This window comes from Cucurbita maxima, unplaced genomic scaffold, assembly GCF_002738345.1.
Source record: "Cucurbita maxima cultivar Rimu unplaced genomic scaffold, Cmax_1.0 Cma_Scf00002, whole genome shotgun sequence".
Lineage (NCBI taxonomy): Eukaryota > Viridiplantae > Streptophyta > Magnoliopsida > Cucurbitales > Cucurbitaceae > Cucurbita > Cucurbita maxima.
In genome coordinates, this window is record NW_019272018.1 from 725,416 (window position 1) to 738,121 (window position 12,706).

Sequence of the window (12,706 nt, forward strand, 5' to 3'; positions counted from 1 at the left end):
TGATGACATGTGAAGTTCCGTAATAATTAAATTGAGAGATTTAATATAATATTTAATTATGATTTATGAGAAGCCACAGTTATCCTAAAAAAAAAAAAAAAAAAAGAAATATAAATAAAGTAGTAAGCAGCCGCACTGAATTTTCGAGTCACGTGAGATGACGTCACAGGGGCCCACCTCCTTGACTTTTGGCATCACCTTCTCTCCTCGTCGATCTTATCCACAATACGTGCCAATTCAATGCACTTGCCACGTCACCATTGTCCTCCTGGATCGAATCCAACGGTTTAGATCTTTCAACAAACATGTTCGACATTTAACGCCCTCCTCCTCTTTTTAACTCACTCCACCGCTCCCCGTTCGCCTCACTCTCTCCGACCCTTTTCTGATCGGAACTCTCTCTCTCTCGCTCTCTCTCCGCCATGGGGCTACTGGACCAGCTGTGGGACGACACGCTTGCCGGACCGATGCCGGACTCCGGTCTGGGAAAGCTCCGGAAGCACCCATCCTTCACTTCCCGGTCCACCGCCGTCAAGGGTACGCCGCCACGGACCATAATTTATAACCACAAATTTCATTACAAATTTGGCTTTATAAATTTGAACTTTAATTTAATTAACTTAAAAAGAGTTTAATTAACTCAAATTTGGCTTTAATGGTGTTGGGCAGAATCCAATGGGAAGAGTTACGAGGAAGGAACGCCGCCGTCCTCGACGGAGGAGCCACTTAAAGTTTCCAGACGAATTATGATCGTAAAGCCGCCGGGATATCAGTACGGTTCGCCGCCGGTTTCGCCGGGCGGCTCCTCCACGCCGCCGCTTTCTCCTTTTTCCGGTAATTTCTAGAGCCTTCTTTCTGTTAAAGCTGAAACTATAATTACATTATCGGCGGAATGGAGGCGGAGTTATCCAGAAAGTGAGGAGATCTGGACCGGTTTTTTGTCGTTTTGTGGAGTTGTCACTTTATCCGTGGACAATCCATTCCAAGTAGTAATAATTAATTTCGAGAGTAGATTTAGTGTGGGGGGGTGTGAAATGACCATAATACCCTCCATGCATGACTTAGTCTTCCTATGCCGCCTATTCTATTACTTATCCAATAAGTTAATAACTTTTGTTTTACGTCTAATATCATTTGTTTAGAGCTTCTTTAATTTTTGTTGACAAATTTTATCAATATTATGGAGGTAGAGAATCATTCCGATTTCGAAGAAGATCGACGTCAGATGCTTACGAGAAGACGACAAGCGAAGTCGGAACTCGGACTCCTACTTCTCCTTATGACATGCGAGATATGATATGATATGAACTCGTAATCTTCTTCAGCTTGATGGGTCGATGACCGATGATGACTATGATGTAATATGAGTCCTTAAAAAAGTGTTAGCCTTTTGTTGGGAAATGTCGAAAACAGAGTCGTGAGTTTACGTGTGCAATAGTTCTAATTATGTGTTTGGGTTTGTTATGAAGCGTGTGTGGGGGCATGTTGTTGTGTATATGAATGAGTGATGGTTGTAGTTATCACTTGTTATAATGCCTCAATTAACAATAATGGTGTTTTTTTAATTATGTTATTTTATTTCACAACCATTTTACGACTTTAGGTAGCTACTAGAGAACAAAAGTTGATGGCAAGAATTCATTCCTTTACATGCAGTCTCTAATGTAAACTATCTAACTTATAGAAGGCTAATTAATATCAATATTTATATCATATTGTAAAATATGTATCTATATGCCTTAGTCTCGTCATATGCATGAAAAGATTGGAACACAAAAATCAGAAGCATATAAAAACTATTGGGCTCATCATAACTTTACATCAAATCTTCAGTCTGAAAGATTGGCCTCAAATAAGAAAGAAAATCTGAATGCAAACAAAGCATGGCAGGGGGAATCAAATCTACTACTATTCTTATTATCATTCTGGATAGCCTATAAAGCAGAGAAAAACATGGAAAGCTTGATCATACCTTGATGTACAGATTCCATCAGAACAAGTGGCTTAATTTCTCTACCTTATTCATTCAGATTGAGTGGACATAGAAACCATTCTTTTTCTTTACTTTTCAGCCTCCAGCTACATTAGTTCTGAATGCCAACTTGATGCAAAACTAGAAAACCAGAAACCAAAATAACATGACCAAATCTGCTGCTGATTGCATTTTGTCCTGGGTACAAGTGTAGTTACTCAGAAGAACTTGGAAGCAACACGTCATAGTTTGAGAAACTCTACGATCTTGATGCCAAATTTTTATCATTTTTTTACAGGAGGGACCAGCTGAATGGTCGATCATTAGGTCATCTCATTAAAACAGCCAGATTATTGTAACTTGTGATGTTAGTGAGAGTACCATTGCCACGTTGCAAATTGGCTTCTACAAATCGTTTCCATGCCTTTAATGGCCTAATTGTCTCGCCAAATTCAGAGCTGCCTCCTGTTCTACAATTCTTAAACAAGCCTCTTGCTGCAAAACTCATGAACTCGGTCGGATCGATATAACCACGCATTCTTGATATAAGTCCATCTTCTCGAGATAGACGCATTCTGAAATACCAATCAGAAACAGGTCGTTCTGCTGAGGAAACATCCAAATCAGGCTGCGTTTGAGTTTCGTGCTTTGTGTGAGAACTGTAGTCAATAGAAGTAGAGCTACCAATGCCAAATGACTCCCAATCAATTTGCTGCAACATCACGGCTGCTCGTTCTGTGCTACTCATTGAATTATTTTGCATATCTAATGCACGATCGTAAGCTAGTTTTTCAACTTGAAGTTTTATTTCGTGCAACCGATTTCCAACTCTCAAAGCAACTGCATCATATAACTTTCCCCTAGAGACCTTTTGCGCACTTTCAGAGTTGAGTAGATCCTCAAATTCAATGGGGTCCCCAATAATAATTGTCACCTGAAGTTTCCATGTAACAACCACAAGAATATTTAAGAAAGGTAAAACAAATCATTCGAAAAACGTAAGTACGTGTGTGTGTGCGTGAAAGAGAGAGAGACTTGTAAATAGAAAAAAATTGACAAGCACCCTACCGTCTTTCCAATCTTTGGAATTTTAGCTCCAATAGGCATGATTTCTTGCATACCCGTGTGAACAAATGGAATAACCGTAGGAATAGTATCTGCATCTAAAATCAGCCTGCCATGATATTAATATAGAATGATAAATAGGCTGAGCTTAGACTTCAAAAAGATGGGAAACAATGCTGTTAGAGACAGCAAAGATCCGATAATAAAATTCATGTCTAAATGCATAATCCTTAAGTAGCTCGTGACTAAAAAACAAACTTCCAAATTAGAGTCAATAACACTTTGCAGAAGTTCCCAAAAATCTGGATCTTCAAAAATACTTCAAACCCCATAATTATAAACCAGAAAACAGTTCCTCAGATCTCACCTTCCAATGCCTCTTTTTGAAGAACCCATTGTTTTTCCACCATCTCGAGAACGACTCCCCTCTGGAAATATGTGAACCCACCCTCCAAGATTTAATTTTGAAATAGCCAAGTCCATACCCTGAGCCATCAAGACAAAGATAAGGCGAGAAAACAAACAAGCAGATGAAAACTACAATCCAAATTAAATTATGCCAAAACTTCAACACAAACTCAATCCATTCACATACCAATTAGACCATATGACTTTTTTCCCTACATTTTACTTTAAGAAACGTGGAGTTTTATCCCTCCAAACAACTTTATCTAACAGTAAAAGAAAACTAACAGATGGAGGAAAAAAAGGATCTGAACATTTTGATAATAAATTCTTTATTCAAATCCCACGATTATGTGCCCTAGGTAATGAGATAGGTATTCAAGAAGGAACAACAGGAAAAAAAAAAAGAATAAGTCATATTACACCTTCCATGATCCTTCTTTTAGAGAAAACTAATGATCAAAATATAGAACTGATTTTTAAAACCTAGATATGCCAAAAATAAAGGGAAAAATCAGAAGTCAGAAATGTTCTTTTAGAAGAAAAATGAAAAAAATACAATGGGCATAAAAAAAAAAAAAAAAAAAAAAAAAAAAAAAAAAAATAAAAAAAAAAANAAAAAAAAAAAAAAAAAAAAAAAAAAAAAAAAAAAAAAAAAAAAAAAAAAAGACGAACAATAATTAGAAAAAAAAGACTCCAATCCAAGAGAAAACAAAAGTTCTGTCACTCATTGCAAAGCTTTACTCTGATTAAAGACGATAAATAAAGCCTTCAATCATGTCCACAAAGAAGAAATAACCATTCAAGGAAACCACAAACATCTCCACCACATTTCAAATGATAAACACCAGGTATTGCAACAAGTGTGAATAAGATTTCAAAGCAAGTATAAGATAGTTGAAATGGCCGCAATACCTTTTGATAAATACCATCACCACGGGCAACTGGCAAGACTTTCACAGTACTAAAAAATGCAGAAGTGACAGGATTGCTAAAACATCGATCCGTTGCACATAGAGTCCATCTCAAGTTTTGTGCATCGAAAAGTACACGAGGAGGAAGCAGTGCTGCAATTACGAACGGGTCATCTACAGAGGCCACATGATTGCTAACCTAAAAAAATGGGGAGAAAAATACAGTGCTCCATCGTTACCACAATATTCAAGTATCACATGAATGCGCATATAATGCTATATGCTAAAATATTCCAGTTTTGAATTCTTCAAGGTTAGCGATGTAACTAGCAAAACGAGGAGGATGCATCTAAAAATGCAATGACAAAACCAATTCATAAAGATGCTCACTGTAACAAGAGGTTGGTCCTTGGGTCTGTGCAGCACAGCCTTGTGTAGTTTCTCCAGACCGTATACCTATAAGAGAAACCAAATGATCAAAACAGATGGCAACAAAAATGAGGAAATAAAAAAGAAAACCTCAGACTTCACTCATTTTTAGCACCTGCACGCGATTCAAACCATGCATAAACACATGGCAAACATTGCCAAGAACAGGAACAGCTACGGCCTGAAGCATCCGAAGAATGACTGATTCTTCTCCATCATTGAAATCCTTGCTAACTGTCTCCATAAAAAATTAAACCACTCAGCTTTTGCAGAAGCCACAACTCAAAAGAAATCACTTCACAAACAATCTCCAGTGTTTAATATAGACACATATTAACATACAATCGACTGGTTGAAACGAAAGCCTAAAGGCATCTATTAGAAATCCCTAGGCCGAAACTATAGATTCTTCAAGAAATAAATTTCGTACACTCTTACAAAGCGTGAAGTTCCAAGGAAACTAACTAAACAATAAATCTAACCAAAAAGCACAAGCAAGTAAGGAAACGATGGAAAAAATAAAAGGCACCTCGCTTGCGATAAAAAGCAGTGGAAGAGGGCAAATCATGGCGAAAATCACGAAACCTCTGAAGCCAAAGACGGAGGGTGAAGGAGAAGTAGCCATCGGAGAATATGGCCGGTTTCAAGCGATGGTTGTCGACAACAACACGGAAGCGATCCCTGAGGCGGAGCTGCAGGGAGCGAGCCTTGTTCTTCCAGAGATCAGTCCGGTCAAGGAAATTCACAGCCATTTCACAGAGAGGATTCAAAAGCAGAACCGCAATGGATCAAAGCGGAAATTAGGGATTTGATAAGAGAATCTGAGGGTTTGATCGGAGAAGGAAGAAGGCGGCGAAGCGAGGAGGGGTTTTTCTTGCGTGTGTGTAGCGATACACCTGTTTTCCGATCCGAGTCATCGGTTGCCTTCACTTTCACGTTATTACTTTATATCCTTTTTCGGATTTTCAACAACAAATATCCATAATTAATAAATTGAAAATATATTTTTCATTAATCTCCATTATTTTATTTTATCTTATTACGAAAAGAATTATTTAAATCAATTATTTTTCTAGTTTAAAAACTTCCCCTTTTATAGATAGATTGGAAATATTGAATTATATTAATAATCTTCAATTTTTCATAAAATAGATAACATTAAATTGTAAATAAAATAATTAAAATTATTATTATAAATAATTAATTAATTTGAGATTTAGAACCTAAATCTTTTAAAATTTTATGCCCAAAATGTTTAATAGTGATGGAGTCCAACCCAACAATCATTTAAACAGACGCCCGTCAACCAAAAGGGGGAAATGATGTCGGCACTACAGTTGAGAAGAGATCTTAGCCATGATGAACTTCCGTTCACTACCATTGTCGTAGTTGACGAGGGGAGCTCGAGTGAGCTAACTCCAACAAAAATCTCATGGTTGCTACCGAACACCGCAACACAAGATTAGAAAATCAGACAAAGTATTTGTCTCCACCTAGACAAATAGATGATTTTATGTTGGGGTGGATCACTTGCTTCATATTTGTGTCATATAGTTAAGCCTTAGCTAGTTGAGTTCCACAACCAACTAAATGACTTGTTAAAAGTCGGTCCATTAGACCAGCAAATATTATTGACAAATATTGGGGATAGACCCTTAAGTAATAGCCCAAAAAATAAATAAAGAAATAAACAAATAAAAATAATTATAAAAGTAGTTAAAATAATAATAAATAAATAAACAAAAAAAACAACATTTTTCCACTTCTCTCCACTAACATCTCATCCCTTTCCACAATTATCTCTCCTCAACTCATCCTTACACCTAACAGTTACTGCAAAAAGAAATAGAAAAATAGTCTGTTTTAGTTGAGAAAAAAAAAAATGAGAATGACCTAAATGTCAAATTATACTTAGATATTAAATCTTTATTTTCTTTTATCCTATTCTTTAGAAATCACAACAAATTATACTTAGATCTTCATTGAATTATTACAATGGTCTAGCTTTTACTTAGAAACTAAATGTCAAACATTTATATGATTCTAAATCAGATAATATTAGATTAAATTTTTATCAGTAGCCAAATGAATAGATTAAACATAGAATGACTAACAAAACTTCTGAATATGAAACACTAAGATAAGAAAAGATTTGGAAACGGACATCCACTGAAAATTTGGAATACATGAGAAGAGAATTAAAAGGCAACAGATAAAAAAAAGAAGATTTGGGAATTAAAAACCACAAACTAAATATAGAGGGAAACGTAAATACATAAGGTAAAGAGAGTAGTAAAGCAGAGAATAACTTAAATTAGAGAAAGAATGGTGTAGAGTTCAAACCCGAAACTAATGTCATGGGTTCATATAGGTTGACTTGGATTTCAAATGACAGAATCGAACTTTCATTAAAGATATATTCGTGACAACGACTTAAGCTAGCCAGATAAGTGGCTCAACCGTCACAGGTTACGCGTTATTTGTTGTATGTTAGCACGTGCCCGTGGATTTGCACGTGTCATTAAATTGTATGCTAGTTTAATGTGCTTAAGTACGAACTCATGTGAACATGAATGTATGCTGCTTAGTTTGATGTGATATGTTATGCATGTGACGATATGTGGTTCCTGAATGATTATGGCATGATTGTATGGAATATTTGAATGTAAACCGCATGAATTGTATGACATGAAACACGGTAAACTGTCTGGAATCATAACCCCTATAGGAATATGTGTGAAATGTAAATTGAAAATGAGAATGACATGGAATGTGACAGTGGGGTATGATCATTAATGATAAATGTAGAAGTAGGGGGACCTCATGCATTATGTGTGCTCATGCATCTTGGGGATACCCCTATCCCATCACGAGGGTACGGACACGAACATCTAATGGCAGGACAACGATCGTTATGCTTTGCATAGCGCTGCCGTAATGATTACTAGCTTTAACGGGTCCTAGTATAAGGGGCTCCCAGAGTATGCCCATTGAATAAGGAAAGTGGCCCAGCGGTGTGCGAACTAGCTAGTGAGCCCATACTCGCACGTATGGGCTGTGTGTAGAGTATATGGTACACATCCACGATTAATCGTTAGGACAGCACCGTAGGGAAAACGAAACGAAATGAAAGATATGCAACAATCACATGCAATGAAATGATGGGACCTAACCCCGATAGGAGGTCACTTACTGAGTATTCAAGAAATACTCAAGTCATGTGCTACTACATTTTTCAGGTTAAGGCAAGGCATTCCTGTACGGCTGACGACGACATCGCAACTCGAGACCATGACACATGTATAGGGTAGTGGTATTTATTTTCTTAGACTTAGGCTAGACTAGGATGTTTTTAACTTAAATTTTTATTCATTTTATTTAGTCTTTTATTGTGTCATTTTAAAGATGTTTTCGATATACGTAAGTTCATGGTTGTGCTTTAAGATAAAAGTTATGTTTTATAGAATTTAAATGAGTCATCTGTATTCAATGTTTATGGTACGTATATAGTAGCGACCTTAAATTAAGTAAAAAATTTCGGGTTGTTACACCCTAAGCCAACATCTCTGCTAAAGGGGGGAGACAGAGACAAATCTCTTACGCAACTCATGTTTACTCGGGAAGACCATATAGACAAATGAATAGAAGGGTCGATCGGAAGCGTTGACCACGACAATTTCAAAATGGAGAAAGAGTTATGATCAAGTTTATATTAGATCAACTTCGATTTCAAGACAACAAGAACCAACAACTGGTGTGGAAATATTATGGACTAGCTAAAGTCATTTACAAGGTTGGGAAGTATCATATAGAATCCAATTACTCTCATGGATAGTTTGGATTTACTATTTCTATTGTGTTACATGGGTGTATGTGATATGAACCAGGTTCAATGAAGATGTGAAGAAAATGCTCTTAAAATTATCAAAAGATATTTCAATTCATGTCACGTGAAAGAAAAAAAGATATTTTTTTTTTGTGGATTATAATTTAGAGTTATTGTATTTCAATAATATATTTTAAGACTTTTTATTCACTTTTTAAGTTACATTTACCTAATAGGTAATTATAGCCATAAAATATGAATGTTACAACCCTTTGAACACTTTTAATAGTTTCATTTTGAGGCTATATAAAACTATGTCTGTTGTATTTGTAAATGGACTTGGAAAATAAGCTTTCCTTTAGCAATGACTAAGTTTCTTTGTAATTTTAGGTAGAATCATTCAAACTTGACATGATCGATCTTATTTGTAAAGTGATTGAAATCTCAAACAAGTGTTCTTGCATTAAGATATTCAATCAACGTTGTAATCCGAATTTTACCCTAGCGTCTTCTTATGGGTTACAATTACTCTAGGCGCAACTAGCCAAGGTTGATGAGAGACCTAAAGAAACGTAAAACATAAAGCTAAGAGTACCCGAAAATCCTTAAGTTATGAACCATAAAGGAATTAAGATACTCCTTATAGGAGGTACGTATAGGGATTAGGTAGGCTTGAGTGTGAAAAGTTAGTACAGGCTTTGTACCACAAATTTGGCTAATTCTAGGGGCAATATGAGTAATATAGCTTCAGATTCTGTGTATAAGAATAAGTTCGACCAAATCCCACAAGTAGATTGTTCAGATTCTATGATCCTTAAAAAGAAAGTGTAGCAAGAATGAGTATTAAAAATATTAAGGATCACTAATCATGGTGGATAATGTGTTGGACGGGCGACTGGAGGAGATTTGTCACGTCTTACATTTACTTGTTTGTAACTTTTAATGAACCCATGGCTTGTAAAGGGATATTATATTTTGAAATTGTACGTATACACCTTTATACTTTACTTGTTCAGATTTAATGTATTTATGTGGATGTTTGTTTGTTCTTTTATTTTAAAAGAAATAAAAAAAATTATCCTCGTGTCACCATTCGTGATTCAATGCATCGATAAGCAGGTTGTTACACTATATGTGACATAGGTAGTTTACTTACCGGTAGTTTACTTAGGTCACAGGGCTTGAGGGTGGTAAAGAGCTGACACCATAGTACACTCTACAACATTTTTGGTATGACAGGATATACACGATTTTGGTGAGCAATTGTGCGGTCTTGTGGAGTGTGTCTATCTTCGATTGGCACCAAGTTTAACAAGCTTTCATCTTTCATATAAACGGATTTAACTTCATAGTCCCATATCGAAACTCACAGCTAAATTCTAAGTTTTGAGGTTATGGCTCGGGGCCATGCCCGACTCTCATCGAGTCTGTCTCTGACACTCATGTTAGACTCACTACCTCTATTTTGCTTATGCCTCATCTTGTCTTGAATGCAATGATACATCGTCCTCCTCAGTCGTACCAGGACACTTATCTATCACAGCCCTCATGTAGTTCGATGGGCGTCACTCACGTGTTGCCTTCTATCTTGTTCGTTTGGTTAGTATGATTGTGACACATAGCACATCAAAAGTCCAGTGTGTGCAATGTACACGACCACCAAAAGCCTATATTTGTAAATCTAAAGTCGTCCCTTGAAGAAGATAACACTTATCTCTATTTTCATTTTTTATCTGAACTAAACAGTCTGTTATTATCTGCTTTGACCGGTTACATATCATTGTTAGCCTCATGATTTTAAAACGCGTCTCCAATCACCTCCTTAGATGTTATACCTAAGTAGGAAGAAAGTAAATCTCAAACAAAGACTATAAGAATTAATTAAGCCTTCAAATATAATATCAAACCTGTGTAACTAATATCTCTCATCAAAGAACAAACATAAAAGCCATAGCTATATCTGAAGCCAAAACAACACAAGGCTCAGAGAGATGACAACACCAACATATAAGTGTGCCTCCATTCAACAAAAACATTCATAATGTGTTATTTCGAAACCAGGAAATCCAAGGGCTCTCAATTCACCAAGGGCTCCATCTCAATTCTGTCCTTGCTGAACACTTTGGCAATCCTCTCAGTAGGGACCAACGGAAGGTACGAAGAGACCTTGTAGCCCTTCTTGGAGGTGCTTTGCACGGTCTCATTGTATTTCTCGGTGCAGTACACTGCAGTTGGCAAGATAGCTTGTGCGACAGTGGGGAAAACAGGGAGCTGGTTGAGTCTGTGCCATGCCGAAGCTGCGCATTGCTCGGCCTTGGGCTCGTATTTGGAGTAGAGTTGCTTAGCAGTTGGCTCGTATTTGGCATACACAGATTTCACAATGCCAGAGACAGAGTCTTTAAGGCCAGTGTGTCTGACCTCCATCGCTACATTTCGGGCAATTTCAGGCGCTTGCTGTGCAGCAGACATGGCCTGTGATGAGGCTTGCTTGATGGTTGGGGGTACATGCCGATCGATCTTGGTCACCGACTCGTCAACCTATACATCAACAATCAAAGAAAATAAGTTTCTCAGTGTTTTAGCATTCAACTTTTTTGGTTTTTTGCATCATTCCAAAGTGAAGAACTAACTATACAAAATCATTTTTGCTGATCTCAACCTCAATCCTGTAAATTCTCATCCATTAGAATTTGAAATGCACACAAAATGCTACCTAACATATCAACTTTGTATGAACAAACTGATTTGGATTCCATTCTGATATTTCTAATACAAAATTGGTATAAACTTCATTTGATCCTTGAACTTTTTTAGAAAACACTCGTTTCCATCCTTCTAGCATAAACTCAAATAATACTCAGCCTTATACATGTTACATGTCCATATTCAACAAAGATACTTGAAACCATGCTAAGGGAAAGTAAACAGAGTTCAAGGACCAAAACGAGAAGTCTACAGTATATTAGCAATTTAATCTCCACAAAAAGTCATTGGACTTTCCATAGAATTACTTAATTGAGAAGTTTTAATCCATAGGCTGAAATTGATAATTAACCGAAGGCAACTGATAAATCAATCCGAGAAGGAACCGAAGAGAAATTATATGAAGAACATGCATAGAACAGTAATAGAAGAAAGAAAACCAACCTTGCGATCGACGAACTTAAGAACCTCAATCGGAACGCCGTGGAACTTATTGTACAAAGGACCGACAACAGACTTCACAGTGCCCTCCACAGTCTCAACGCCGGGCCTCAGTGGACCAATCCGGTTCTTCGCATAGCCATAAGCGTTGAAGAAACACTCCGACGCTCGAAACGCCGCCGTTTGAACAAACTCCAAATACTTCAACCTCTCCTCCTCTGCCCTAGCCGCCTACACAAAATCCAATCAATCAATCCTCACAATCTCAGAAAACAGAAATTTCGCACAAAATCGACAAATCCAATTAAATCAATAATACAAACCACAAGAAATTCGAGTGATGAGAGAATCGTACCATTTCATGGTGCTGCGACGAAGGATTGGAATCAGCCATAGCGGAAAAACGTGGGGGGAAATTCAGAGGAGCTTGAGATGGAAAACGGAAGAAAGATGCGATTTGATGATTGATTTTGTAGGGAAATCGAAATGCTTAGCGGTTCAATGGATGGAAGAGGAAGAGGAGAAGAAAGGGAATTTATAGGGGAGAAGAACGCAGGTTGAGAGTCGGTCGAAACGGACGGCCATGGTGGAAACTGGAAGCTTAATGGGAGCGTAGATCTAGAAAGTCAAATGGAAGACATTGACTCTCCCTTACGCGTCGTCCAGATTGGAACTTCGAGGGATCCGGTACGGATGGTTCTAGTTTTCTTTTTTCTGGGTCCCACTTTATGTGATTTATTACACCAAAAATAAATAAATAATTTATAAATTAAATTAGTATGGTTAATTTTAAAATATAAATAAATTTACGTACATATATTTAATTTCAACCTTATTTAAATATAAATAAATAAATATTTTGAGAACTAATGAGTCGGGTTATGTTCATTAGTTAATACGAGTTGTTGATTTAAAAAATTTATAATAAGAACAATTCAGTCAAGTCTAAAA

At 36.8% G+C, this 12,706-nt stretch overlaps 3 protein-coding genes across 4 annotated transcripts; 1 reads left to right on the plus strand and 2 right to left on the minus strand.

Moving 5' to 3' along the window:
• The first annotated feature begins 355 nt into the window (after positions 1 to 355).
• LOC111469111 (dormancy-associated protein homolog 3-like) lies at positions 356 to 1,565 on the plus strand. Of its 2 annotated transcripts, none has more exons than XM_023114363.1 (3): positions 356 to 537; positions 670 to 834; positions 1,191 to 1,565. In XM_023114363.1, the coding sequence occupies exons 1-3, from the start codon at positions 423 to 425 to the stop codon at positions 1,295 to 1,297; spliced, it is 387 nt and encodes a 128-aa protein (XP_022970131.1). In that variant the 5' UTR covers positions 356 to 422; the 3' UTR covers positions 1,298 to 1,565. The 2 variants fall into 2 exon arrangements, with proteins under 2 accessions (XP_022970131.1, XP_022970123.1); XM_023114355.1 differs by having other exon boundaries at positions 360 to 537; positions 1,187 to 1,565.
• A 250-nt stretch (positions 1,566 to 1,815) lies between these two features.
• On the minus strand, positions 1,816 to 5,719 carry LOC111468521. The gene is made up of 7 exons (XM_023113768.1): positions 5,315 to 5,719; positions 4,901 to 5,019; positions 4,747 to 4,812; positions 4,358 to 4,555; positions 3,405 to 3,523; positions 3,041 to 3,146; positions 1,816 to 2,906 (listed from the first exon to the last, which is right to left on the minus strand). Exons 1-7 carry the CDS (start codon positions 5,535 to 5,537, stop codon positions 2,301 to 2,303), a joined length of 1,437 nt encoding a protein of 478 aa, XP_022969536.1. The 5' UTR covers positions 5,538 to 5,719; the 3' UTR covers positions 1,816 to 2,300.
• A 4,745-nt stretch (positions 5,720 to 10,464) lies between these two features.
• On the minus strand, positions 10,465 to 12,353 carry LOC111468972 (REF/SRPP-like protein At3g05500). Its single transcript, XM_023114154.1, has 3 exons — positions 12,111 to 12,353; positions 11,759 to 11,986; positions 10,465 to 11,149 (listed from the first exon to the last, which is right to left on the minus strand). The coding sequence occupies exons 1-3, from the start codon at positions 12,147 to 12,149 to the stop codon at positions 10,688 to 10,690; spliced, it is 729 nt and encodes a 242-aa protein (XP_022969922.1). The 5' UTR covers positions 12,150 to 12,353; the 3' UTR covers positions 10,465 to 10,687.
• Positions 12,354 to 12,706: the final 353 nt, after the last annotated feature.

What these genes read in the sequence shown, in the direction of transcription:
- LOC111469111 (XM_023114355.1), top strand. Translation starts at nt 423, where the DNA reads ATGGGGCTACTGGACCAGCTGTGGGACGACACGCTTGCCGGACCGATG. An exon ending in CCGGTCCACCGCCGTCAAGG is followed by an intron (nt 538 to 669) that starts GTACGCCGCCAC and finishes GGTGTTGGGCAG; the next exon opens with AATCCAATGGGAAGAGTTAC. An exon ending in GCCGCTTTCTCCTTTTTCCG is followed by an intron (nt 835 to 1,186) that starts GTAATTTCTAGA and finishes AATATTATGGAG; the next exon opens with GTAGAGAATCATTCCGATTT.
- LOC111468972 (XM_023114154.1), bottom strand. Translation starts at nt 12,149, where the DNA reads ATGGCTGATTCCAATCCTTCGTCGCAGCACCATGAAATG. An exon ending in CGTCGCAGCACCATGAAATG is followed by an intron (nt 11,987 to 12,110) that starts GTACGATTCTCT and finishes GATTTTGTGTAG; the next exon opens with GCGGCTAGGGCAGAGGAGGA. An exon ending in TTAAGTTCGTCGATCGCAAG is followed by an intron (nt 11,150 to 11,758) that starts GTTGGTTTTCTT and finishes GTTGATGTATAG; the next exon opens with GTTGACGAGTCGGTGACCAA.
- LOC111468521 (XM_023113768.1), bottom strand. Translation starts at nt 5,537, where the DNA reads ATGGCTGTGAATTTCCTTGACCGGACTGATCTCTGGAAGAACAAGGCT. An exon ending in ATGGTTTGAATCGCGTGCAG is followed by an intron (nt 4,813 to 4,900) that starts GTGCTAAAAATG and finishes TTTCTCTTATAG; the next exon opens with GTATACGGTCTGGAGAAACT. An exon ending in TCAAAAAGAGGCATTGGAAG is followed by an intron (nt 3,147 to 3,404) that starts GTGAGATCTGAG and finishes ATATCATGGCAG; the next exon opens with GCTGATTTTAGATGCAGATA.